General features: G+C 50.9%; 3 protein-coding genes across 7 annotated transcripts in view; all 3 read left to right on the forward strand.

Moving 5' to 3' along the window:
• The window catches only part of ACSF2 (acyl-CoA synthetase family member 2), a 35,999-nt gene extending 27,247 nt beyond the window's left edge, over positions 1-8,752 (forward strand). Inside the window, exons 11-16 of the mRNA XM_068150955.1 lie at positions 5,819-5,926; positions 6,050-6,201; positions 6,660-6,801; positions 8,081-8,191; positions 8,381-8,449; positions 8,547-8,752. Coding sequence (XP_068007056.1) covers positions 5,819-5,926; positions 6,050-6,201; positions 6,660-6,801; positions 8,081-8,191; positions 8,381-8,449; positions 8,547-8,597 — 633 coding nt within the window. The 3' untranslated portion in view covers positions 8,598-8,752. The remainder of the gene's footprint in view (positions 1-5,818; positions 5,927-6,049; positions 6,202-6,659; positions 6,802-8,080; positions 8,192-8,380; positions 8,450-8,546) is intronic.
• Positions 8,753-10,503: 1,751 nt separating this feature from the next.
• Positions 10,504-13,873, forward strand: RSAD1 (radical S-adenosyl methionine domain containing 1). Of its 2 annotated transcripts, XM_068151686.1 has the most exons (9): positions 10,504-10,668; positions 11,147-11,280; positions 11,377-11,581; positions 11,656-12,021; positions 12,118-12,181; positions 12,269-12,416; positions 12,950-13,004; positions 13,100-13,203; positions 13,281-13,873. In XM_068151686.1, the coding sequence occupies exons 1-9, from the start codon at positions 10,504-10,506 to the stop codon at positions 13,417-13,419; spliced, it is 1,380 nt and encodes a 459-aa protein (XP_068007787.1). In that variant the 3' UTR covers positions 13,420-13,873. The 2 variants fall into 2 exon arrangements, with proteins under 2 accessions (XP_068007787.1, XP_068007788.1); XM_068151687.1 differs by lacking the exon at positions 12,118-12,181 and having other exon boundaries at positions 10,584-11,280; positions 12,295-12,416.
• A 377-nt stretch (positions 13,874-14,250) lies between these two features.
• Positions 14,251-25,602, forward strand: MYCBPAP (MYCBP associated protein). Of its 4 annotated transcripts, none has more exons than XM_068150957.1 (19): positions 14,251-14,315; positions 15,080-15,204; positions 15,746-15,905; positions 16,010-16,113; positions 16,608-16,782; positions 17,082-17,197; positions 17,987-18,137; positions 18,399-18,514; positions 19,160-19,260; positions 19,869-19,977; positions 20,321-20,510; positions 21,005-21,192; positions 21,746-21,892; positions 22,053-22,334; positions 23,115-23,236; positions 23,916-24,031; positions 24,487-24,620; positions 24,813-24,992; positions 25,462-25,602. In XM_068150957.1, the coding sequence occupies exons 1-19, from the start codon at positions 14,270-14,272 to the stop codon at positions 25,564-25,566; spliced, it is 2,667 nt and encodes an 888-aa protein (XP_068007058.1). In that variant the 5' UTR covers positions 14,251-14,269; the 3' UTR covers positions 25,567-25,602. The 4 variants fall into 4 exon arrangements, with proteins under 4 accessions (XP_068007058.1, XP_068007059.1, XP_068007060.1 ...); XM_068150958.1 differs by having other exon boundaries at positions 24,876-24,992; XM_068150959.1 differs by lacking the exon at positions 21,746-21,892.
• The last annotated feature ends 1,149 nt before the right edge of the window (positions 25,603-26,751 follow it).

The raw sequence follows: 26,751 nt of genomic DNA on the forward strand, positions 1-26,751 counted from the left end.
GTGCAAGAGCAACTGATGGGCAAGATTTAAAATCCAGCCTGTTTCTGCTGAACACTGAAGCTGGGAAGCATATCCATGCTCCATCCCTGAGTGCAGCTGATGTCTCCTTGGGTTTCCCATTCCCTTGCAAAAAGTAGCAGCTAACAGCTTACAGCTTCTGCAGAGATTTCTGCCATCATGGGTCAGATTGGAGCAAACAGCTGGTGAGGGCCTTGCAAACTCCACCTATAAACACATCCCACCTTGTGTTTTTCTGGAACAAGACCCTTCTGAGAGGTTAAACTGCCCAAGCCTCAAACTATCTGGTCACCTTTCTTCCTCTGAGGATAAGTTTTTCTTTCTTCTACCCTTTATCTCTTTGCTGACAGAGACTGCAGATTTTAGCTCTCACCATGAGAGTGGTGAAGCCCTGGAATGGGTTGTCCAGGGAGGTGGTTGAGGCACTGTCCCTGGAGGTAGAATAATAGAATAGAATCAGGCTGGATGAGGCTCTGGCCATCCTGATCTAGTGTGGGGTGTCCCTGCCCATGGCAGAGGGGTTGGAACTAGATGATCCTTGTGGTCCCTTCCAACCCTGACTGATACTATGATACTATGCAATTCCTTGGCCAAAGTGAGACCCCCTCATCCCAGCTCACCCCATTTTTTGGGAGGACCCAGAAAAGAACAGCATAGAAGCAACATGATCCTGGATTCCAGTTATGTCATCAGTGGGACCAGAGCTCTCCAAATATGTGGGGATGTTACCTTTGCCTCTAGGTTTTGGCTGAGTTTCCTTCATTCATGTAGCCCCACACCCCTGGGTTTCTACCTTTGCAAGACACTTTGTTTCTGGACATTTCCTCTCACTTCTTCCTTTCCCTAACTACATTGGCACCCAGGACCAGGGAAGATGGAGTTAATTACACATCAAAGACCTTCTGCCATGCTGTGGATAAACCATTAAGTAACTGCACAAGGCTGTGCTGGTTGCCACTGAAATGGTGGCAGGACTGGAGGAATACTTGCAAGCCTCAGGACCTCTGCTCAGCCTGGAAAGGAGAGAGGCAGCTTCAACTCCAGACAGCAAGAAGCAGTGTGTCTGGACTGTACAATCACAGGAGGTTAATTTTCAGCAGCAATCTTCTGGCCTGGGCAAGCTGTGTTGCCATTTTTGTGGTGGCCTCCTCCTGAGGCAATGCCATTGCGTGCTGCAACACAAAGACAGTGCTTTAGGCACCTGATATTTTTGGGAACTTACTAAGCCCCAACCAAACTGGGTCAGGCATCTCTCCGGGTGGGGAGAAATGCCAACGAGGTGGCCACCCTTGGAGGTTTGTCCTACAAGATCTGCTTGTTTGTGTCCTGAGGCTTTAACACAAAGGTGATACTGTTGCTGGGGAAGGAAGCAAAATCTTGGAGTGACATAGGCTGGACAGGAGCAGAAGTTGTTTTTTGCAGCAGCAAAGCTGACCTGAAGAGTCAGGAATATTCCAATACAGTCTGGGCTAGGGGACAGCTCCAAAGCAAGGAGACATATGGCCCCAGAGGAAGGGGATGATCTTGGAAGTGAGCAGCTGGGTGGGAGGAGATCGTTGCTCAGTTGAAAACTATTCTGAGCTGGCTGTGAAGAGAAGGGCTGGGGCTGACTTAGGTGGAGATATCTGAGATGGACAAGGCACTGGGCATGGGTTTAGGATAATTAGATCCATGCAGTGTATTACACTGTGAGCAGTTCAAAGAGGCTCATAGAGGTCTCTCAGCACATCTCTTGGGTTGCCAGTCTGCTTTCTGTTGTACATTACTTCCTTTTTGAAGTCTGAAAATCCCTATTTCATGGTCAGTTTACTGCTTTTTGGTTTTCTGAGGCCAATATTGTCTTCAGTGAAGCTCAATTTTGGTAGCTTTTAGCTAGGTGGTTCAAGCCCTGTCATTCTACCTGAAGGGAGGTTGTAGACAGGCAGAGGTTGGTCTCTAGAACAAGAGGACACAGTCTCAGGCTGTGCCAGGGAAGGTTTAGGTTGGATGTTAGGAAGAAGTTCTATACAGAGAGAGTGATTGCCCATTGGAATGGGCTGCCTGAGGAGGTGGTGGAGTCACCATTGGAGGTGCTCAGGAGGAGACTTGATGGGGTGCTTGGTGCCATGGTTTAATTGATTAGGTGGGTTGGATTGGTTGATAGGTTGGACATGATGATCTTGAAGGTCTCTTCCAACCTGGTCTAGTCTAGTCTAGTCTAGTCTATTCTCCTCCAGCATGGCAGGACCAGAAGGTGGTGAGAAGGGGCATCAAATACTCCCCAAGCATCATTCAGGTTCAGGGGGGATTTCTCCAAGGACCTGAAGCCCTTCAGGCCTAACCTTCTGCTCCAGTCCTACCCCACATAACCCCTCTTGGGGTACTGGTGGTACTGAAGCCAGACTTTTCCTCACAGCCTTTAGCAGCAATTGAACACAGAGAGAAGTGGGTGTTTTATTGCCATTGAACAACAAATGGGGGAAAATGAAGAGCAGAGAGCTGATGTGACTCACTGCAAGTTATGCAGTAAATAAGCCACACAGCTGGGAAAAATCCTGGGCTTTCAGAGTCCCCACAGTCTGCCTCCCAAATGTTTACTAAAGAGACTGGAGTCTGATTGTTTTGACTTTATTTTTAATTTTTAGATGCTTCCATCTTCAGGCTGTTTTGCCTGTGCCACAGGAGCCAGTGTTTAAACAGTGCTAGCAGGAAATGTTTTTGAAGTGTGCTTTCAAAAACACAACTCTGCTAAGATGTTCTTTTTATTCCCAGTTTTAGACCCAGGCTTAGAATTCCTGAAGAATGAATCTCTTGTCAGTTGGAGTAAGTCAGCTGGCAGTCTGTTTTGAAGCTGGCCTTGTCATGGCTGAAGGCAGGACTGATCCACATGCTGGAAGGGTCACTCAGGTAGTGATAGGACTAGGGGGAATGGAATGAAGCTGGAGGTGGGGAGATTCAGGCTGGATGTGAGGAGGAGGTTCTTCACTATGAGAGTGGTGAAGCCCTGGAATGGGTTGTCCAGGGAGGTGGTTGAGGCCTTGTCCCTGGAGGTGTTTAATCCCAGGCTGGTTGAGGCTCTGGCCAGCCTGATCTAGTGTGGGGTGTCCCTGCCCATGGCAGGGGGGTTGGAACTAGATGATCCTTATGGTCCCTTCCAACCCTGACTGATACTATGATACTACTATGTGGTCCTCACAGTTAAAAAAGACTTCACAGTCAATTCTATTCTGTAGTCTCTTAGCTCCTCTCACAGCCAAGGGTGGGCTCCTTGCTTCTGGAAAAGCCTTGCTTTCCCCTGGAGCTGCATCTAGTGTTGATTGTGGAGCAGATGTAGAAATTACCAGGGGAGGTTTTCTGGACTGCATTGTACCAGATGAGAATGCTGGATGATGCCCAGAGTGCCCTTGGGTCTTGAAAGGTATGAATCTTTGTGGATATCTCCAAGCTTCAACTGGTATGTAGGGCTTTGTTGAAGTATTTCATGTTATGCATCATGACCCAGGCTGGGCAGGGACGATGGAGCCATTGGGGAATGCTCCATGCATCCAGTGAGAGTTGGCAAGGACAAGGACAAGGACAAGGAGTGCGAGGGCAAGGGCTTGCCCCAGCAACTGCCTTGGACCTGGACATGCAGATCAGGAAAACACTCCCCCAAGAGAAAAATGGTCTTTTGGAAAAGGTCAAGAGCAGCATCCTGGTGCCTGGCTGCAGGTGGCAGTGGCAGAGCAGCCAGGCTGGGGGATTAAGGCAATGACTGGGCAGCAGACCGAAGGCTGGAGACTCAGATCTGTGTTGCTCTCTGGACTGTCAGGAAGCCTGTTACTGAGGATGTGAGGGTGTTTATGGTGACAAGCCACCAGGCAAGGCATGGGCAGCTGGTGCTTGGGGTACATGGCATGCTGACAGGCATGTGGAGGAGCCTGGTGAGCCATGGCACCTGCAGCACCATCCTACCAGGGAGCCTGCCTGCTGCTGTGTCTAATTAAACTGCTGGAATAACCCAGAGAAGCAGAAAGGGTTGACTCAGGGCTTGGCTGGGATCCTGGGACTGACATTACAACTCATCCAGCAGAGTTTAAAAAACAAGGAAAAAAAGACATAGGATTTTTTTAATGAGTGTTTAAAATCTGGGATTTGTGTCTTGTCAGTAATTTGATCCAGCCACAGGACTCATATTAGTGGGTGGGGGAGAAATCCTGTCTGAGCTGTGGGTTTCCATGCCAGCTGGGAAGCTCTCATTGTGTCTGGCAGGAGGCTATTTGCAGTTGCTCCTTGTGGGTTGCCAGGCTCCTAGAGCAGAGTAGTTTACACCAGACAGTCCCTGCAGCATCCTGGAGGTGATCCCCTCCAAATTCCTGGCTAAGAGGAGGCTCCTGCAAATCTTCAGCTCAGACTCATGCTGACTCCAGTGTAGACAAACAAGAACATCACACTGTGCCCAACACAAGGTGCTTCAGCAGCCCTGAGCAGCACAAAGTGCCAGGTGCACCCACCAGTGTCCCACATAGCTTGTTCAGGATGGTTTTTCAGGATGTTTCATCACAGTCCTTTGCAAAGCCCCCAATTCATTTTGGGCACAGTGTCTGGAGTTTGGTGAGCACCTGCAGCAGCCCTGACTGTGCACGTCCCCTTGCAGCCAGTGATGGAGCCTGGGTGTTTACTTTAAAGGCATGACCCAGATGTGGGAGCCAAGCTATGGGAAGATGATTGAGCCCTGCTGCAGTTTCGTGGGGCAGATCTGGTCATATGTCGACCTTTGAAGACCCAGAGGAGAAAAGAACAAACTGCACTGGCAGCTGTGCTCTGCCAGTGAAGCAGCCACCAGTGGCATTAGTGGGTGGGAGGGAAACCCTGCCTGATGCCACATGACATACTGAGCAAGTTTGAGACCAGAGCAGTGCTCCAGCATGTCCTACCACTGACACACAGCTCCCAGCGCTGCAAGTGAAGCAGCATTTCCACTGGTGGTGCTGTTGGTGCAGCTCAGAGCTGGCCAGAGCACCTCCAGCCCAGCACCTGCTGTCTTGACAGGCCACTAAGCCAGGCAAAAAGAGCCAGAAGTGACCTTCAGCTGAGGTGATCTGGAGCCTGCCATTGGGATTAGCAGTAAGGGAGGTTTAGCTACAAGAAGCTTTTCTCCTGCTGTGAGGCTTTCAATCTGTAAGTGCAGCTGTGCCAAGCATTGTGCAGCCTCGTGATGCTTTTAGGGGGGTTACAGGAGCTGATGTCTGCACAAAAGGATCTGGAACAAGCAGCTGTGTTATGGGATACATGGTCTCCTGCCTGGAGGAGCCCAGTGCTGGCTCCAGTGGTTTTCCAAAGCAGTATCTGATGCTCTCTGAGCTACAGAAGATGAACTCAGCACCTAAAGTAGATAGCTGCAAGGGCACCAAGGCAAGATCAGTGTCTGGTAAGGATGGTAGGAAGTCAACAGAACAGGGCTTCAAGAGGAATAGGATAAAAAAGAGAAGAGTGAGGCCTGGGGTCCTCCAAGAACAGTAGCTGGAGTGTCAAAAGTGTGTAACAATCAGAGTATCATGGGTGGCAGGGGTCTGGAGGACAGCAACAAAGGTGAAGAAGGCTGTGGCAGGCAGAGGCATCGCTGCTGTAGCTCCTGTACAGGACTCTGTAACAGGAGTGCCTGGAGAGCCCCATCCACAGCCCAGGACAGCAGTGATTGTCTGTGACCTGAGTGACTTGTGAGGGTATCTTCCTCTCATCTGGATCTTCCCTGTGCTCATAACAAGCTTTGTCTTTCCCATGCCTGGAGCTGTGTGGTTCCCTTTCCCCTTGGGGCATGTTCATTCTCTTGTGTTTGCAGGTTGCCTACGGGACCACAGAAAACAGCCCTGTCACCTTCATGGGATTCCCCAATGACACCATGACCAGAAGAACTGAGACAGTGGGATGCATCTTCCCACATACAGAGGTGACTACAAACCTGCTCAAAATCCTCTGCCTGCAGCAGCCATGGGTCCTCTCTGCTGTCTGGTGCTGGAGTCAGCACAGGCTCAGACATGCGCCCCTAAGCCCTTCTTCTCTTCCACTGCAGGCAAAAATTGAGGATCCAGAAACAGGACAGCCTGTGCCTCTGAACACTCCTGGGGAGCTTCAGATCCGTGGTTACTGTGTCATGCTGGGCTACTGGGATGACCCTGCTAAGACAAATGAAGTGGTCACTGCTGAGGGGTGGTACAAGACTGGGTAAGTCCGCAAACAGCCCTGTGCTTCCCAGTCTGCCCTGCAGGGAGACACTGGGTAAGGAGGGGGCTGTGCAGGGTCCTGTGGCTTCCATTGCCAAAGCAGGGAAAATGTAGCCCTTTGATCTGTCCTTGAAACTTCAGAGCAGCTTTTAGCACTGAGCCTTTGGTGTCAAGTGCCCCTGGAGATGGTCACTTCAGTACTAGTCAGATGGAGGGGCTGTTGGGGTACACAGCAGGGGCAGGAATTGTCTGTCCCTGACCCACAATATTTGTGTGGATGCTGCCCAAGGCAATGTCTGGCTGCAGCAGGAGCTCTTTGACCTCTTCCATGTGTTCAGGTGGGTGGCTCAGCCACTGCCCTCTGGATACCCTGACCTGGCCTCCCCACCAGGCTGGGTGGGAGCATCAGCCATCCTTCTAACCAGCTAGGAGGTGATCAGGAGGGTGGTGTCATTGCAGGGACCTTGCAAGCCTGGACGAGTACGGCTACTGCAAAATCATCGGCCGGTGCAAAGACATGATCATTCGGGGAGGAGAGAACATCTACCCAGCAGAACTTGAGCAGTTTCTCCACACTCATCCCAAGGTTGAGGAGGTCCAGGTAAGCAGGAGGGAGGTGGAGTGGCTGAGCAGAAATGGTTCCTGTGGTGAGAAACCTGTACATAAAGCTACTGGGACTGCTGCTTGGGACCTGGTTGTCTTCCTCTGTTTTCAGCATCAATTTCTGTGTAATATTGGTTGGCAAGCAAGAGGGAGAGGCTCATGGCATGGGAGGGACAAGGGGAGTTCCTGGTATGGAACACACTGTTTGGGGAAATCCTCTCCTGCACCAGTTTCAACTCTGCAAAGCAGAGACTCATTCTCCTTCATTTTTTAAACTGCCTGTTTGCTTTCTTAGGGCCCTCTGCAATTCTTCCTTGGAAAGCAGTCTCGAAGGACACTTTTTATTTATAATTACTGACTAAACTCCTAAATCCAAAAAGATTCCTCCAATTCCCTGGAGATGAGCAGTGAGATTTGGTGTCACCCCTTTGCAAGACAGCAGTGGTTCACAGCACTGAACAGCTGCTCTCCATCTGCTGGGATTGTTCTCCTCCAGCTTTTGTGTCAGACAAGTTTCCCTGTAAATAAACCTGTAAATTTAGTCAGTGCTGGGCCTATGCCAGGCTAGCTTCTCTCCTTGGAATGTTCCCAGTGCAGATGGTTTGCAAAACAGCCCAGTTTATGTAGTTTCTAGGGCTTTATGTCACTGCTCTGGACTCAAAAGGGTTGATGTGTGTCTAGGATTTCAAGACAGCGGTTGAAGGGGAGGAATGACAGCAGGACTTTTGGGAAACACTGTGAGCAAGCAGGCTTGGGGAGCCCATCTTCAGGTGTCATAGGCAGTGGGCAACTAAGATCTGTGATTATGAGGGCTTCAAATAATCCTTTATCAACTGCATCCCTCTCTACCGTTTCATCTGGAGACCCCAAAGCACTTGCAGCAGCCTCACAAGTTTCCCCGCTGGTCACTAAACCTGTTGCCCCATTCTGGGGGGGAGTAAAGGCACACAGAGGGACAAACAGGTCTATGTTGCAGCCATAATGAGCTGCTGCCTGGCTCTTCTGACTCAGCCCTCACTCCAGCAATTTTGCAAGACCAAAGAAAGCTGCTGGTGTCTGGGCATGCAGCCTGCTGTGCCAAGCAATGGGAAAGTCATTCCAAGAGGGCCCACTATCATGTAGAAAGCACTGGTGGGATGGCAAGCAGCTCAAACTGCCTTTACACAGACCCATGCCACAACTTCAGCATCCCACGATATGGGTCAGGGCCTACACACATACCCTGGGGGAGGAAAGGGCTGTCCCCAGGTGTCCCACCACCCCTCTGTCCCAACCAGGTGGTTGGTGTGAAGGATTCACGAATGGGAGAAGAGATCTGTGCCTGCATCCGTGTGAGAGCTGGACAGGACTGCACCACAGAGGAGATTAAAGCTTTCTGCAAGGGCAAGGTGAGTCTCTCAGTCCTTGGTTCCCTGCCAGACCAGGACACCCAGCAGCTGCTGGGGACTTAGAGATGAAAGGCCAGGGATTTGGAGCAACTGAGGATGCTGCCCTGGCAGTCCCAGCTTGGGTAGTCCCAGCTGGGCTGGCCATGCTGTTTCCAGCAGGCTGTGTAGCAGTCGGTTTTCTCTTCCCAGATCTCCCATTTCAAGATCCCACGGTACATTGTGTTCGTGGATCAGTACCCACTCACTGTCTCAGGCAAGGTAAGAGAGGGGCTGGGAAAGGCACGTGGCAGGAGCCCTGGCCTCCTGTTCCTGCTCCTAAGTCCTTCTTCCTACTCTTCTCTGTACTTTATTCCAGATTCAGAAATACAAGTTGAGGGAGCAGATGGAGAAGAACCTTCAGCTCTGAGCTCAGGAAGACAGAACAAAAACTGGGGTAAATCAGCCCCACTTCAGCCAGCTTTGCATCTGCTTTTCACTTGTACCTTGGGCTACTCCTTGGACTTCTCCCCAACACCAGCCTTGTGACACTTCTTGTTAATAAAACAAAGCACCTTCTTTTCACAGCTGGGTTTGTTTCTTTGCCATCAGAAATACCATGGTGTGAGGAAGGGATGCTTGTTTCTGGAGCTCTGTCTGAACTTTCTACTGAAAGACTTTATGAGGGTTTTTTAATCTTGGGTCTCTCTGAGCAGTTTGGCTGCAGCCATTTCTGTGGGTTTGAACAGATTTCTTTTCACAGATATGTTTAAGCCCCTATAGCCCAGCCTGGCTTCCCAGGTAGGTGAATGCTTTGACTACTTGAGTGTCACTTAGCCTCCTAGGTCATATAACACAGCTGATGAACTTGAAATTAGAGGCAAGGGCTTTAAGGAGTAAGAATTAGCATGAGAAGAGGTTCCTTGAAGCTGAGTGGAAAAACCTGCCCTGTTCTCACACCTTCCCTGGGCCTTCTGACCCCCAAAGAAACTTCTCCAAGGTAGACTTGGCATTGTTTATTTTATTGTTTTGGACAAGGCAGAGAGTAAGGATTTTGCAAAGCTCCTGTCCCACCAGCAGTGTGAAGGAAAGCATACTCAGGAGAGCATTTTACAGGAGTTATTTGGTACCTCCCAACTACGAAACACTACTCTGAGAAGGCAAAGAGCTGAGCTTCTCTTCCTTGCCGGCAAAAATGTCCCACCCCAGCTGGGAAGCAGATAACGTTGCTGCCAACTCTCGCCGACCTCCCTTTTGCTTCGTTCCCCAGCAGAGCTGGCAGCTGAGCCTCCACCTCCGTGCTGGGACTTCCTCCAGTGGTTGAAAGGAAATGGTACAACAGGGAGAGAGGAGAAGCATTAGCAAGGCCACAGTCTTGAATCTCCCGGCTGGACTGTGGGCTCTACCCAAGGAAGCAGACTCAGTGGACAAACCCACGGTTTGTGTCTGCTTCCTGAACGAAAACAACAACCACATCATAGAATCATTTAGGTTAGAAAAACACTGCTGACAAACACCGCGAGCAACAGTCACGGCCGGCACATGGGGATACAAGCCCCCATCACCCAATGCCTGCTCGACAGAGCTCTGCTTGTGTCTCAGGCAGCTTTCCCGGACATCTGTTCTCTTCTCTGGGCCACATCCAGCCCTCACTGGACCGGACACTTCTTGAGATGTCCTGTACACCACTCCAGCCCTCCAGGATGGCACAGCCCCACTTCAAATACTCACAGGAGGGGAAGGGCCGACCCTCACGGCTGGCAGCATGGCCTCGAGTGGGTAACAGGCTTCAGGCAGGCTCCGGGGTCTCTGCCCAGCCCACTCCTGGGTTCTGCTTCTAACAGTTCTCGCTGTCAGCTCGGAAACTCCCAGCAGCCGGGAGGCTTCCGTCAGGGTGGCTGACTCTGAACTACCCACTGCTGGCCTGCGAACAGGAATCGGCAGCCACGGCCTTTGTCTTGGACACTCCTCGCTTCTCCATGGCAATAAACAGCGCAAAATCAGGAAAAAAACATCATCTGGGACCGTCAGCGCTGGGTTTGCACAGGTCTGCACGGAAACGCCAAGGCTCCCTTCCCGCAAACGCTGCAAACCCCTCCTGCAGCCCCGGAGCTGCGGCCGGTGTGGGTCATGTGCCGGGGGGCCGAGCCTCACCGGGATCGCCTGTCCGGGTGCACACCGGACCCGGTATCCCTCGCCGGCGTTCCCCGCACAGCCCCGCGGAAGCAAAACCCTCTCCCTTTTCCTTCCCCTCGCTGCCGCCCCGTCACCGCCGGCCGGGGGAGGGCGGCCGGGGTGCGGTGCCCGCCTCGGGGCGGGGCGGTGTCCGGGAGCTCATGGCGGCGGCGCGGTGGCGGTCAGCGGCAGCAGCGGCGCTCGCTGCGGCAGGGCCGGGCGGGGGCGGCCCGGGACGGGCTCTAAGATCGGCTTCTGCCTCAGAGCCCGTTCCGATGCCCCTCTCGGAACCGGTCGCCCCCGCCACAGCTGCGCTCTACGTGCACGTGAGCGGGGACCCGGGGCTGGCACAGCATGGGGTGCACATGGGTCTCCGGGGCTGGCACAGGAGAGGCTGCACGAGGACCCGGGGCTGGCACAGCATGGGGTGCACATGGGTCTCTGGGGCTGGCACAGGAGAGGCTGCTCGAGGACCCGGGGCTGGCACAGCATGGGGTGCACATGGGTCTCTGGGGCTGGCACGTGTGTAGGTACATGTAGGACCCCAGGGCTTGCGCTGGGGATACACAGTGGGTATGCAGGCCTTGCTCATGTCATGGGGCGCACATGGAGGCAGGAGGGGCTACTGTGCACCTGTGAGAGGTGCTGAGGGGTTCCCTGAGCTGTGCACATGAAGTGTGGTGCCTATGGGCTATGTGTTTTGTGTCCCTAAGGAAGGTGAGGGTTGCTGGGGCTCATGTACAGGGCTGTGGCTGTTCCGAGGGTGGGGTGCCTGCCATTCCCCACAGTGCCCTGTGCCCACAGTGGCCCTACTGCCGCAAGCGCTGCTTCTACTGCAGCTTCAACAAGTACGTGGTGCCGGCGGTGGATGAGGCAGCCATGGGCGCCTGCCTGGTGCGTGAGGCACGCACCCTACTCCGCCTCAGCCAGGTGCAGAGGTGGGTTCGAGTGGGGCGCAGGGGGTGAGAGTCTGCGGGAGGCCGTGCAGGGCCCTTGGGCGCCTGTCTGCAGCCTCCGCACCCTCTGCCTTACAGTGTCACTTCTGTCTTCTTCGGCGGGGGGACTCCTAGCCTGGCTAGCCCCCGCACCATTGCAGCAGTGCTGGAGGGGGTCGCGGGGGCTGTCCACCTCCCTGCTGGCACTGAGATCACTCTGGAGGCCAACCCCAGCTCCTCTGACACACAGCACCTCGCTGACTTCAAGGCGGCTGGTGTCAACCGTCTCTCCATCGGTGTCCAGGTGAAAGAGGCTCTTTCCCATCCTGTCTCCAGCAGCCCCCTGTGCCCCTCACTACCATCATGCTCCCTCCACAGTCACTGAATGACGCTGAGCTGAGGCTCCTGGGCCGAGAGCACACAGCAGCAGAAGCACGGAACACCGTGGAGGTGGCACGGAGGCTCTTCCCTGGCCGAACCTCCCTCGACCTCATCTTCGGGCTGCCGGGGCAGAGCCAGGAAGCCTGGACCCGGGGACTGGAGGAAGCACTACGTCTTTCTGATGACCACATCTCCCTGTACCAACTGACACTGGAGCGAGGCACATTGCTGGCAGCACAGGTCTGGGGTGGTGCCCTGCCTACCCCCGCCCAGGACCTCCTGGCTGACATGTACCAGGCAGCACGTGCGGTGCTGGTGGCTGCTGGCTTTCGACACTATGAGGTCTCCAATTTTGCAAGGAAGGTGGGGTGCCCCCCCATACCATGTACCACTCCCATGCCATACTTGCCCCACAGCAGGCTGAGTCCCTCCCTCTAACCTCATACAACACTCCCCCAGGGTGCCCTCAGCACCCACAACCTCTCCTACTGGCGGGCTGAGCAGTACATCGGTGTGGGGCCAGGTGGGTCAGGGTGACAGGGTGCCGGTGAGGGGGGATGCTGCATGTGCTCCCTGAACTCATTTTTATCTTCTCTGTGCACCACTGCAGGGGCACATGGGTGGTTTGTGCCGCAGGGTGAAGGCAGCTGCTGCCGGGAGGCTCGTGTTCAGACACTGGAGCCTGATGCCTGGATGCAGGAGGTGCAGAGCCGGGGGCATGGCACCAGGAGGCGGGTGGTGCTGAGTCCACTGGAGCAGTGAGTATGAGGATACCCTTCCATGCCTGCTCCCTGCTATGCTACCGTGCCGCTCTTCATGTGTTCAGTCTTGGGCCCCTCTCTACAAAGAAGGGTGTGGTTGGTTCAGAGAAGGGCAACAAAGTTTGTGAAGGATGCAAACACAACTCTTGGATGGAGTGGTTGGGGGAGCTGGGGTCGTTTAGCCTGGAGAAAAGAAGACTGAGGGGTGACCTCATTGCTCTCTACAACTCCCTGTAAGGAAGCTGGAGTGAGATGAAGGTCAGTCTCCTCCCATGTATGATAGGAGAAGAGGAACCATCCTCAAGTTGAGTCCTGGGAGGTTTACATTGGATATCAGAAAAAAAAAAATCTTCAAAATGGTTGTAAAGACCTTAAATAGGCTGCCCAGGGAAATGGTGGAGTCTCCATTTCTGTATGGATTTAAAAGGTGTAGATGTGCTGAGGGCCATGGTTCAGTGGTCAGCTTGGCAGTGCTGAGTTAACTGTTGGACTCGATCTTAAAGGTTTGTAATGATTCTTATGTGCTATAGGCTGGAGGAGGTGCTCGTGCTGGGACTGCGCACGGACGAGGGCATCACACATGCGGTGAGGAGCCCACCCTGTGGTGTGGGGGAACCGGGCTTTAACCTGCAGCTAACAACCTGGCAATTAACAACACTCTTTGTGCTCTGGGTGCACAGCGCTGGCAGCACGTCTCTCCCCACCTCAGCCTGGAGGCTGTGTTTGGGGCACCGGGGGAAGCAAAGGCACTGCAGCAGCAGGGCTGGCTGGTCCTGGACAGCAAGTGAGCCCTGTTTGTGCCATGGTGGTGGGGGCTGGATCCCTTCTAGAGCCAGGGCTCAACTGATGTTTCTTCCGCAGTGGTCTGCGTTGCACATGGGAGGGCCTGGCCGTGCTGGATTCCCTCCTGCCCGACCTGCTGTGCCAGCTGCAGCGCTGCTGGGCCCCGCCGGCCACCCCTGTGCACCACACAGCAGGAACTGTGGCAGCGGGGCCCTGAGGAGGAGCCCGATGGGGGCTGGTGGTGATGCCGCAGGGTGCAGCAGGCTTGGGTGGGTTGGGGAGTTGTGAACAGCAGCAGTGAAGAATAAAGTCGTAGAATCATAGAATGGTTTGTTTTGGAAGGGGCATTTAAAGGTTACCTGTCCAACCCTGCTGCAGTGAGCAGGGGTACCATCACCTGGAGCAGGATGCTCCAAGCCCCAACCAGCCTGCCCCAGAATGTTTCCCGGGGTGGGACATCTTCCTCTCTGGGCAACCTGAGCCAGTGTCTCAGCACCCTCTGTGTAAAAAATGTCTTCCTTAGAGCCAAGTTTCCCTTATTTAAATCCATCACCCCTTGTCCTGCCACAGCAGGCCCTGCTAAAACTCCATCTCCAGCTTTCTTGTTGGCCCCCTCGAGCACTGATAGGCTGCGGTAATGCCTCCCGAGCGCCTTGTCTTTTCCCAAGAGTCTGAACCACCCCGACCTTCCTCAGCCTCGCCTCGCAGCAGAGCGCTTTAGCCCTCAGCCTTGCTGCGGCCTCCTCTGGCTCGGCTCTGCTGTGCTGAGGGCACTGCAGGAGGGGTCTCAGCAGAGCAGAGGGGCGGAATCCCCTCCCGGCCCCTGCTGACGCTAAATACTGAAAACACGGCAGCTGGGCGCCGGCTGTGGGGGGCGCTCTAGGCTCTGCTAGGCGGCTGATGAGTCCGCCCCCGCCCCCGCCTCCGCCTCCGCCTCCGCCTCCGCCTCCGCCTCCGCCTCCGCCTCCGCCTCCGCCTCGCCCTCCGCCAGCAGCGGCGCGGGCCGGGTTTCCGGTCGTGCGCGGGCGCCGTTGCCATAGTACTCGGGCGTGGAGCGGGCCGGCAGGATGAGGCGGCGCGGCTGGGGCATGGCTCGGGCCAGCACCCCCACGGGTACGGCCTAACGGCGGTGCAGCAGCTGGGGTACAGCATCCTCCCGGGTACGGCCCAGCGGCGGCTTCTGGCCGGTCCCCAGAAGCCACCAGCTCTGTGGGCCAGATCTGTTCAGGTGGCTTTGGGATGCCTGCTGCGCTCCGTGAACGGTCCCTTCCTCACCTCTCGCCCACCCCCCGCAACCCTTTTATTATTTTAAGTTTTGGGTTTTTTTCTCCTCCACGCACGCCGAGGAGCAATTCCTAGCTGGAAGGACTTGCAGGTTAAGGGGAGAAACAAGCCCCGGGGGATACTGCCTCAGCTGCGGGCTGTGGCGGCAGCACTGCTGTGCCCGGCTCTGTAAGGGCTTTTGCTATTTTAGAGCTGTTTTGCTGTTTAGGAGCTTCTGAAAAGGTACTGGTTTCCCGAGTTGTGCTTGGTGAGGGTGGTGGAGCTGTGCAGGGAAGCTGTGTGCTTGCTCTTGCAGCTGGACTATTAAACTTCCCAGGAATTGGCTCTACCTTCAGGCAGCACAGACTGTATCTCATCGGCTGTCTCTCGTGTAGAATAGTGTGAGACAGCTGAATCGTGGTGAGTCACTTTGGTGCTTAGAGCTCCACAGAGTTTGGTTTTTCCAGTTAGATGATGAGTTCAACTGATGATGTGCAACCTTGGAAAAAAACACCTCAAAACATAGTTTAGCTGGAAGCTAATAGCCAGGCTGAAAGAGGAAGATGGGGTTCCCTTAGGAGACTGAGGAGGAGGTCTCTTTGTCTGTTTTTCAGACAAGGAGAAAAAGACACATGAACTATCCTCCTCAACAATTGCAGAACAGCCTGAGCCCATTTCAGGTGTGCTACAAGGAGAAGACATCCAGGCACTTGCAATTAAAGTGAAGGACCTGGAGAAAGTAAGAAACCCAACATTCACATTGTGTGTTTAACAGGGTGCTCTGCATTTACTTAAACCAAAACCTCTTGAAGTTCTTATTCCATTTTGTCTGTCCTGCTGTTCATGACTTGCCAGATCACCAAGCTATAATAAGAAATTATTGATCCTTACACAATCTTTCCAAATGGAAGGGTAAGATAACAGCTCTTTCAAAACGGCATTTCCAACTTCCTAGCCTAATGAAGTGTGTAAGTTACTTAGTAACTGTTGTGATGTCCCTTCCAAAACTCGGGTCACGCTGACTGGAAGCATTTGACACCAAGTGACACATCGGGAAACTATCAGAAATTGAGGTAGAACTCTTCCTGCACCAGCTGTAAAGCAGAGCGCAGAAGAGTAAGACAGTAACTGTGGTGGTATCTCTGTGGCTGTGTCATGTGCCTCTTCGGGGAGGAGCAGCCTGCACTGATAGGAGCTCTCGGTGTATACTGGAAGGATCAAAAGGAATGGAGGTTAGTCATTGTGTGCCTAATTGCATTGTGACTGTTTATCTTCTGAAGCTCCATGCTCCACACCTTCCCCATGATGCTGGGAGAATTCCAGTTAGAAGGAAGTGCCTCATTCGAAAATGCCAACCTCAAGAGACAAGGCGGGTGGCACAGGTCCTTGTGGCATATCCTGCTTTCCCAAAGGAACCCAGAGAGCCACTGACTTTTTCTGGTAGAGTTAAACTTCACATCTTGCCTTTGGGTTTTGCTTTTGCTAAGCCTATCTTTAGTAACCTGGCTCTGGGGTAGCTGAGGGTTTTTTTGTGTGTGCTGTAGGACAAGGACTGTTGGGTGATGGCTGTGAAGAGATTCTGCCCCATCACATTTTGGGAAGTATTCAGGAGTTCAAGAGGGAAGCCTTGGCCAGAGGAAATACTCAGGTTGGTTTGTAAAGTTATCAAAATGCTGCCATGCAGCACTTCTCTAGAGGTGGAGTGCAGTGCCCGCAGGATCTTCCGATATGTTGTAGCACCTATCAGGAAGAGGCCAGGCTTGAGGTGTGGTTTTCCCAGCCTCGTCATACCCTTGTCTGTGGGGAGGGTTTGCCTTAGAGAAACTGCACCAGCAGGTTTTGGAGTCCTGTGTGCAGGACGAGGTCATGGAGGGGAGAATCACAGAGGCTTCCTCTTCCATAGCTGCTTCTGCTGATGGCATCAGGTTTGCAAGGGAAGAGCTGGTGTTGCAGCAGTGTCGTTTGTCGAGTCCAATTACTCAGATAAATTTCCCCATTGTTTCTGAGTGTGTTCCTAGTGCCCTATTTTTGTTGCACTCAGAGTGATAAGATAAAGGTACTATCAATCCAAAGAATTCTTCTTCCCTCTCCCATTCTTATTGTGTATGAAGAGGCTACTTTTAATGTTGCCTTTCTCATCAGACAGCAGATGTTGTTGAGGCTTTTCGTCCAGATGGTACTGTAGTAGCTTTAAAAGAGGAACATGAAGGAGAGAAGAATGAAAAGGTTCATCAGATCCCACTAGCAGAACACAAAGCACTCCAGAACTGGCACCATAATATGGCAATCAGGAGAACACTGGGTAAACACCTAGGAGGTGAGAGAAATAGAAGCCTCATTCTGTGCAATTCTCTGTGAGGATGGAGGAGTTTGGCGTCACAACGGCCAGACGGGTTTAATCCTGTTACCACTGCAGTCTATTTCCATGTTCTTGGAGCACCTCACTCTGCTGGTGCTTGTGGCTGTGGATGCTGTGGGGAAACGAGCTGGTGGTTGTGGCTGGGAGGACCCTGGATTTGGTGCGGAGCAGAGTAAGGGTGTTACATGTGAACGACAGCAGTGGTAAAGGCTGTGCTCAGGAGCAGTGCAGCACCAGTGATTTGCCCTTCTTTATAGAAATTCTTCAGAGGCCAGAGAATGAGTTGCTGATGAGAGACTCTCAGGATTACAGACAAACCCAGGAAGAACATGACCACGTTGACCGCCGACTCCCCACCCAGCTTCCTGGAAAGGTGAGAGCCCCAAGTCATGTGCATCATGACTGCTCTGTTCTTGTGAAAGAGCTAGAGACTGTTGATGGGAGTGGTGACTCTGAAAGCCCGTCATTAGATCTTTATCAGAGCCACTCAAAGTGCTCTAGTGTGCAAAGCAGAGCATTCAGTGACCTTAAGAATGAAACCCATGCTGTCCATACTAGCAGTAGGAAAGCAGAGGTGTGCACTGGCTCCTTGCAAACTGTATGGGGGCAAGTGTTATATCTTGAGTAGCATCAAAGACTGCCATCCACTGGGAAGTGGCATGGGGACATGCCAGAACTGTTCCAGGGACAGAAAGGTGTGATACCTTCAGACTGGAATTGTAGTGATTTCCCTTGAGAGAGGGATGTGAGTAAGTGGGAAGGACTATGGGAGTATTCTAGGTTAAAATATTTCCTTTTTTAAAACATTTGTGGCACTATCAAAGAATTTGTATTTGTGTGAGGCATTGTTTTAGTATCACTGGACATTCATGCAGCACTGGATGCATTCCTGTGTGATCTGGTATAGGTGATCCTGCTCTGCAGGGGGGTTGGACTGGATGAGCTTTCGAGGTCCCTTCCAGCCTAACATTCTGTGATTCTTTTGTCTTTGACAGCAGGCTGATAGAAATTCCATCTTGCTCTGCAGAAAGTGGTGATTTGTAGACTTCCGAAATACCCATATGAGCAGGGTTAGGCTTTTTTCTAGTTATAGAGCCTGTGAGAATAGCAGGCAGCCAAGAGGCTCTGAGAGCGTCAGCAGGAGCCTTGTCTTCCGCCCCAGGGCTCCCGAAGCGGCAGCGCCTTCTGGAGGCAGCCGGAGCGCATCGGGGACGAGCTCACGGGCCTGACCGTGGCGCTGCCTCGGAGCCTGCGCGGCTGCGCACGGCCTCTCGCTCGCCTGCAGCAGCCCCACGCTGTGGAGGTGGAAGCGGGTAAGAGAAAGTGGCAGAAAGCCGAATCCACAGAAATGGGGTACAGGTGTAGAGGGAGCAACAGAAGGGCGCAGTGGCTCCTGTGAGCATGGAGGCTCGCATTATACTTGTCCCTTATGACAGCTGCAGCACAGCTACTTCCCAGTCATCTGCTGGGTCATCTCCTCTTTAAAACACCATGAGACCAAAGTTTGGCAGAGAGTGAAATTAACAGGCATGTGAGTGCATGGACAGTGAGCTCTTGCATGGGTATTTCCATAGGTCTGAAGCCTCCAAAAAGGATGCCTCTCCATCTAACCCGGGCTAAGAATCTTTTCCTGAACCATCAACAGCAGGAGGGAAAGTCTGTCCTAGGGGAGCTGGATTTTTGTCAGCCGGTAAGACCAGAGCAGTGAGGACACTCTTTGCATCTCTCTTCTTGTCAGGTGCTGCAGAGGAACAGAAAATTGCCAAGAAAAAGGCATTAGGAATCCAAAACGTAGCCCCACAGTACTTATCTTGGAGGTTCCCACATTGCCAAAGGGCCACATCCATCAAAGAACTGTCTTGCCTTCCTCAGTGTGGTCTAGGAGTCTCAGTTTAGACCCTGAACCAGCAGCATGCAGCTGCCGAAACCTAGGCAATAAAAAAGCCACCAAATACTGGTGCAGGACTTGGATTTAGTGCCTCAGGACAGAAGGAAGACACCTCTACCCATGTGGGAGACAGGCATCTGAAATAGTCACTCCTGTTAATAACTGAACAAACTCCACCTTTTCCTTTCTGAGACTTGGCTCTGGGGATGAGAAGCATGTGTGAAAAAGGCTTTTCCCATCCATGCAGTTTTTGTCATCTGGGTTTATCGGGAGGCCCAGAATCAGTTCCTTTCTCTTGCCTTTTAAACATTGGATACCTCTAGAAAGCATCATAGGAGCAAGATACCTGAACATGACTGGATTCAGTTGCTGTATTTCTCCAGTATTTTACCTTTCTTTCTACATAAAGACAGAAACTGTGAGTTGATAAATTTTCTATGTGTGCAGGATCTGGATGGGCTGGACGTGATCAGTAAAGGGCAGCCTTTCACATCTGGCTCAGCAAAGCCTTCTCCAGGTTCTGCCACTTCTGAGGAGTCTGAGATCCTGTAAGTTCTCCTTTGTGGCAGAAACAAAGAATTTTGGGTACACATCACCCGTCTGTAAGGGTATCCTTAGCCGTTCTTATGCAGAATGGAGAGGAGTCTCCACTGGGGGACAACAAAAGGCATATTGGAGTGACATTGTAACCACCAGATTTAGGAACCAAGCAGTTGCTTTGTGCCTAAGGAGCAGGAATCAAAAGTTTTTTTCCTGAGGGTCGTCTTTTGTGTCACTCCAGAGCTTGCATTAGGCAGGGTGGGGATAATTTCCTCCATCTGGTTTAATTTTTTTAGCTTTTCCTGACTAATTTGCCTTTTTCCTCTGTCCTGTCCCTCTGTAATGGGCACAACTCGAGGGCGTCTTCTCCTTACTCAGTCATGTACCCTCAGCCCCCTGAGGCTGGTATCATTTGTTAATGTTTTGGCTGCCCTGTTCTCCTTGGTGGTGACAAGTAGCTAGCTGGAGTTTACCACATCTGCAGGGTCTCTCCCTAAGGGGATATCCCAGCCTACTAGTTGGGATTATTTCTTGTAGGGTCCTGTAAACCACCCCTGGTTCCCTCCTCTCTGAAAGTGGACTCCCCCAAAACATTGGTTCTTGTTTTCTTATGCAGTGACTCCTTAAGTGATTCCCCCGGTGTGGTTCCAGAAGCAGTACTGGGTCCATCTTTAGATTTCTGTGGCCAGCCTGCTCGTTGGATCAACTGTGCCACTCCTTGCAAGGTAATTTTGTGCTTCTTACTGCTTAGTAAAGCTCAGTCTGCTTGATTTTCCAAGTCATAGCTGTACAATGAGTGTCACTCTCGGGCCAGAAGAGGGGGAATTTATTCTGAGCATAATGGAGTATTGCTATGTTTGCTCCAAAACGACCCAGAAAGAGAAGGGGTTGCTTTCTTGGTGCAGGGCTCGGATTTCCAGGTACTCTCTGTATGATGACCACTTCATTGGACTTGCCTTACAAGTTCTACCAAGGCTCAACTCCTTATTTGTGATAATGACTTTCAGACAAGATAAATCCTGCCAGATAGAGTAGAAATTATCTTTCTCTTTTTCTTCTTCCTTGTAGGATGAAATTGGCATTGCTGCCCGGCTCACCTTTGAGGCTTTGGCTGGTGAGAAGGCTGAAAGCTCTATGATGGTGAGCAATGATGGCACAGCAGCCATATGGTATAACTGGGTGAGGCTTCCCCAGCAGATTCCTTCCAGAGAAACCAAGGGGAAGAAGATGCAGTGTTTCTACTTTGATACCAGACCAGGTATGTGAGCTGCTGATCTCTGGGATCTTTGTCCCCAGACCAGAGAATATGTCTTCAGGAATTGCCTGAGACACAGAGCCTGACTAAGGGCAGGGCACATCTGTGTGATTCTCCTTAGGGAGCCACCCTGCACATCAGAGCTGACTCACACCCAGAGGGGTTTGTGAGGCAGATCTCTTTAATGGGACTTAAAGGGAAGGAGACTCCTTTATAAATGGGTGGAATATTGAGAAGTGAATAATTTTTTGGTGGCAAACTGGGCATAACCTGCCAGAGACAGTACTGAGCTTGCTGTCAAAGGAGTGTGCAGTTTAGTAACATGCTGACTGGGAGCAAATTGGAAGGAGAAAAATAGCTGGATGGAATGTGATAACCAGATAGGCTGTGGGGAAAGAGTCTCATACAAAGGTAAAGACATTCAGGGTGGGGATGGAAAAGGGTCAAATGAGCCAAGTGTCATCCTGGAGACTGATGCAGTTTCTCTCTTGTTTCAGGTGTGATTTTGCCTGGAGAAAAAAAGAAGCTTTCTTTCCTTTTCAAGTCAGAAAGAGCAGGCATTTTCAGTGAGTCCTGGGGATTTAGGACACATCCTCTATTACTAGGAGGAGCTCTGCTGCAGGTGACCCTTTGGGGAATTGCTGTGTGTGAAGATAAATTGGCTGACCTCAGAGAGAAACTGGAGGTAACCAAGCAGATAACTGGGTAACTGTGAGCTTTGAACTTACTGCCCCAGTAAGAAAGGGACAGGGTAGGAGTGGAGGATAAGGTGCTTTTATTGCTGTGCAGTTAGGGCTGAGAGGTGATTACATATTTGCAGAACATCTCTACATACCTGAGGAGGTTTGCTAAATAGAAGGGAAGACCTCTGCAGTCCATTGTGGTGTTGTTAGTAAAGACACAAATGCACCTCCTTAAACTGTTCACACTGGTCCTTATAAGAATGAATTTTCTGTTGGGAATGAATGTCATTAATTGCTCAGTGGGGATGGGGCTATGCATCATGCACTGTGGTAACAGTTAAGGTGTTAACTGCCAATGCCACTACACTTTGAGAAGTGCAGTCTGGGCAAGGATTTGTGAGCTGCTGTAAGCACGGCTGTGCTTAGTGAGTTTGCACTTATTCTTGTAACCCTCTACAATGTAGCCATGTGGTTACTGGCCTGGGTGTGAACTTGTTCCTGTGTCCATACATGGAACAGGGACTGACACATGTTGTTCTGGTTGTGGTGTCTCAGAGTGACCTGGCTGCTCAAGCAGTTGCTGCTATGGTAGAAGAGAGTCTGAAGGAACTTCTTGTCCAGATTCGGACCCCTGAGCGCACCCCATCTCCTGTAGGGGCCTGTGCAACAGAAGAAGAGTTGTTCCACCAGAAGAACCCCATGGTAATGGTTGCTATTTGATGGGCCACTAAATGAAGTATCTGGCAGGGAAGACCCATGGGCCTGGTGCATTGCTGTGTTTCTGAAGGCTGCCTCTGACAATGAGGTCTGCAGAGGAAAGGCTCAGCTCATGCCACTATTTACCTTTTTCTCTTTATCACAGTTGCATTATCAGCATCGAGTGGTAAAGCAGCTGCATGAGCTGTGGAGACAGCACATGACTTTTCCTCCAGCCTTTGAGGAGAAAGTGTCCTTGGCCCAGAAGAGGACGGTGGAGGGCATGCAGCACCAGGAGACTGCTTCAGAGGTTCTCCCTGCTCAGAGCAGCACCACAAAGATCCCATGCTGGAAGAATGAGGAGGCTCCAAGTCAAATGATGAACACAGAGGAGGAAGAACCAGGCCTTACAGAGTGGAACCTCTCTTTGGAGGACTTCAAGCAGTTGGTCAGTCCTGTTCCCAATAGTGCTATGAGAAGCTGAAGTTTTCATTTCCCTACAAGTACCCTGGTCTTTCCCAGTGTGAGTGCACCCAAAGGTCTGCTTCCAGCATGCTGAAAGTTGTGTGTCACAGGAAAGCACTTCAGCTGCCTGACCACACCCTCAGCACTCTTGTAAAGAGATTCATAAGAGAGATGTTGAGGGCTATTGTGTGAAGAAGAAAAGAAAACCACACAATGTAATAGACATTTTAAGATCCTTCCCTCATTAGCTGTCTCTCCTCCAAGAACTGATTGCAGGGGGTCAGGCGAATGCCAACAGTCTTCTGTGGCTTCCCCAAGGCTCCTCTCCTTGGAGAGTCCTTCCTATTCATCAGAGCACTAAGGGGGCACTCATGAGGGGCTGGAGATGAGAGCATAGACTTCCCTAAATAAAAGCAAGAGTGGTTTGAATTTTGTCAATTTTTTTCTGTAGTGCCCTCTTAGAAACCTCTCTGCTGCTTTTATAAGTCATCTTTACTGTGAAGCTTTCTAAGGATCCCTCCTGTTCTGTAGTGGCATTGCAAAGGGGCTTGCTGTGAATCTAACTGGAGGGTCTGGGACTCCCCAGATCTTGGGCCAAATCCTATCTGTATATACAAGGCCACATCTGGGCACAACCTGGTTTCATACAGGTGTCCAGGAAGAGATCTGTGGTGCTCTCCATTGAGCTCAGGGTCCATGGATTGGGAATGGAGACTGAGAAGATGCAGTTGCTCCACAGACCCTGTGTTTTCTCTTACATCAGGCTATAAAGTCAATCTCCAAGGATGAGCAGCGAGAAGGAGCACTGTCCCAGCTCAGTGAGGCAGCACTGGAGCTGTGTATTGAACAGAGACCAACTCAGACAGACCTTTTGTACCAAACCTGGTGTGTTACTTTTGCAAGATAAAGCTTGTAAACGTCATGTGTGATCAACAGCCTTAGCAAGCTCTGTTGCAAGCCTGTGATTCAGTGTGGATAGTTGTGTGAGATCAGGAATTATTTCTTCTGCTCCCTTTTTTTATAGATAAATTGTAGCAGTTGCTTAGGACTTAAATACTTTTGTTGTTTTGTTTTCTGGAGACATTTAGAATGTTACATCCATGTAATTTTGGGGAGTAAACAAGATTACTTCTAGCAAGATTGATCTAGGCTGTGTTTATGGAACCCTTGGGTAGTTTTTCTGTACCCTTTTACTCAGATGACTGTGTCCTCTGTCATGCAGTCTCTGTTCACTCAAGCTTTCAGACTGTAAACGTGCCAACAGCTTCTAGCTGCTTCCAAATGAGAGTTGTGCAGGTTCCCCTTGGTAAACACAGAGCAGGTCAATGCTGATTTACCAGCGTGTCACGTTTCACAGTAATGTTTTTGGGTCAATATGAGCTCATTGGTTTGCAAACCATTGAGACCTCAAAGGGCTCAAAACATGAGAAAAGTAATTCAGCATCCCCCTGCACAGATTTTTAGATGGTGGGTGCTACTTTATTGGTTTAGCTGTAGGGCACAGGGTCAACCAAGGTGGCAGTTACTGTACTTGGCTCCCTTCTGATTCTGATACTTTTCTCAGTCTCCAGCTGTGGCGTGAAGTGGTTGATGGTCTGGTGAGTCACTCTCTGAAGCTGAGATCCCTGCTTGGCTTGCCTGAGAAGGACACCTATGTAGATGTTGTTCCAGAGGAAACAGGTGAATGGTAGTTCTAGCACAGCAGCTGGTTTCTGTGGACTGTTGGAAATGCATCTGAATTTCCACTGAAATGGTGCTTCCAGCAGCTCCCCCTCAAAGCTTTTAAAAGAAAATGCATCAGAAAAAAATGCAGATTATGTGATGCTAACTGTGGTCTGTGGTTTGGTGTAACAAAAACCCCACCACACAAATAAGCCTTTTAGTTTAGCTAGATGGTAGCCATGCTTTTCACACAAACTAACCCACTGTTAGCTGGCTGACAGTGCTTGTTCTGATACACTCCTGAGACCTGTTCATTCCTTATTTAAACAAAGTGTTCTTCAGGGTATTGTTCTTCAGTCCAGTAGAGCTCAAGTTAATAAAAACAGGAAAATATGTTGCAAAAGTGATACACTTCCACTGTGAGAGTGTGGTAGGCTTTTCTTTCTGGGTAACTGAAATTCTTTCTTTTGTAGTGGAAGTAAAGCATCCTATAAAAGGAGGAAAGGAAGAGAGAGTAAGCACTAGAAAAGAAGTGAGAAGGTCATTTGGTGGTAAGGATAAAGAAGGCAGAAAAAGAACAATGAAGACAGTAGGGAAAGAAAAAGAGGTATGTGTTGGGATGCCCATTGAAACCTAAATGCCCAAGGCCCTGTGGTCTATTGTGAGGATGCGACTCCTGAGCTTGAGCTGATTTCTTGGCAAGTGAAAGAGGCTGCTGCTTCTGCAAGGTGCATCTTGGTAACAACCTAAAAGATGTTCTGACCTTGGTCACTTTTTTTTACCCCGTGTCCCTAAACAGGAATGTCCAAGCAGCAAAAAGTTAAATGAAGACAGAAAGCTGAAATCTTCCACTTCATTGCAGGAGGTGAAAGAGAGAGCAGAGCCCATGGAGGCTGCCGCTACAGATAGAACACAACCTCCTCGGGAGCAGGTGGACGCTGTTTTGTTTGGGACATACCAGGAAAAGCTCTACATTGAAGTGAGTTTGACCAGAGCTTGTCCTTTGTGTCTTGTTTCTGTTCTTTGCTTGTAACTTACACTGAAGCTTAGATGGAGAGGTAAGCTTTTTGTTGGAAAGCTGACAAGCCTAGGCCTGTACTTCTGTAGTGAGGGAAGCGAGAGATCCTTCATTGCAGCCTGGCTTCTGTGAACACAAATGCAGCCATTGCATAGCCACCTGTGGGATTGCTGTCTGGGATGTCTTCAGCATGCTCGTGGGCTCCCGAGGCAGCAGCAGAATTAATTGTACCTCAGCGAATGTTAAACACACTTCAGAGCTGGAGAAGCTATTACTAGAGCTTAACACTGTTAGCAGGCAGCAACGTTTATGTGGTTGTGTATGTGCCCATGTATTCATGTCTGTGAGAAGCCACCTGACTGCCAGTGTCCTCATGAGCATGTCTGCATGTCCTGGCACTGGGACTACCTTCTCTTAATTGCTGCTGCAGGTCTACGGGCTGCTGGATTCGGCGGTGAGCAAAATGGTGTCTGTATTTGAGGAACTAAAGGCAAAAGGTGCTCTCAAGTGGGAGAGTGAAGCCACTGCTAACTAGGAAGAGACTTCATTTTACAAAATAAATCACTTTTTACACAGACCAAGTGGAGATTCTTTTTTTGAAGCAGTGAGCTGATTACAGTAAATGAGTGGCTTCTTTTCTGACACACTGATGTGAGACTATTGCTAGATCATCTGTTACTGCTACAGATGATTGCTTGCCAAGAGACAAGGCAAGAAATACCACAGCCTCAGAATTCATTAAAGCAGAGAATACTGTCATTTCTGCTGGGGAAGAAGAATTTAAAAGCACTGGCCAGCATGAGACACATCCTGCTCTTTGTTTCTCAAGCTTGCTTGGCTAGCAGGTGAGAGAGCAGAGAATGTCCTGGTATGAGGGCAGTAACTTAAAACATTTACCACGTTCTTGACTGCTTGTCCAGTTTCCTCTCAGAACTTGCTGACAGCTGGCTTCTCTGTCACATTCAGGATGCCAAGGGGTGTGCCAACCTGCCTAATTCTGCAGTCATGAGTTTACTTCCTGTGCTGATCTTGCCAGCTCAAGGTACCCATGGTCCAGTTTGAGCCAACTCTTACTTGCTTCCTTCCAAGACTAATCAGTCTTGAATTAAAATAAGTGGAACTCATGTCATAACTATTGTGAGCATGGCAGCATCTTGAGCTGGAGCCACCCTCCCACCTCCTCAGCCTGCAAGGGCATGTGGGCTCTCTACCACTCTGCCTCAGTTTCCTTGTGCATCACAGAGGAATGGAGGTTTTTCTGGTGGCATCTAGGTCTGAATGTCACACACTCCACTGCTGGGCTTGGGTCAGAGCAGGTTTCTGAGGCAGAGGGAGCTGGGTGCAGGGTCTCTCTTGACCTTCTAGCAAGAGAGACGTGGCACATGTCAGTAAAGTGCCATCTTCCTGCTGGAGCAGCTGGTAAGCATTCCCTGGAGAGGCTTTGACTCTCTGAAAAATGACTTCAGCGTAGATTATTAATTGAGGTTTGTGGTACCTTTGGGGTTCTTAGGCAGCAGATGCCTGTCCATGCTGAGAGCTCTGCACAGCACTGCACAGTTCACACCCGGCATGTATGCCTTGGGCATCTGCTCTCTTACACTGGCAGCCACACTGACACACGTCTTGGAGAGGCACCTAGTGTGAAATAACTGTTCCTTCTGCACAACTGTTCCCTCACTTTAACTCCTGTGCTGTCTCTGGGGAGAGGATATGTTCTTCT

The sequence above is a fragment of the Melanerpes formicivorus genome, unplaced genomic scaffold (assembly GCF_026170545.1).
Source record: "Melanerpes formicivorus ecotype bairdi unplaced genomic scaffold, bMelFor1.0.p_v2 SCAF_21, whole genome shotgun sequence".
NCBI classification, from domain to species: Eukaryota; Metazoa; Chordata; class Aves; order Piciformes; family Picidae; genus Melanerpes; species Melanerpes formicivorus.

Coding starts and splice junctions, on each gene's coding strand:
- RSAD1 (XM_068151686.1), top strand. CDS start 10,504: ATGGCGGCGGCGCGGTGGCGGTCAGCGGCAGCAGCGGCGCTCGCTGCG. Junction 11,582..11,655: donor GTCTCTCCATCGGTGTCCAG/GTGAAAGAGGCT, acceptor CTCCCTCCACAG/TCACTGAATGACGCTGAGCT. Junction 13,005..13,099: donor ACGAGGGCATCACACATGCG/GTGAGGAGCCCA, acceptor CTGGGTGCACAG/CGCTGGCAGCACGTCTCTCC.
- MYCBPAP (XM_068150957.1), top strand. CDS start 14,270: ATGAGGCGGCGCGGCTGGGGCATGGCTCGGGCCAGCACCCCCACGG. Junction 19,978..20,320: donor ACTGTGCCACTCCTTGCAAG/GTAATTTTGTGC, acceptor TCTTCCTTGTAG/GATGAAATTGGCATTGCTGC. Junction 24,621..24,812: donor CAGTAGGGAAAGAAAAAGAG/GTATGTGTTGGG, acceptor GTCCCTAAACAG/GAATGTCCAAGCAGCAAAAA.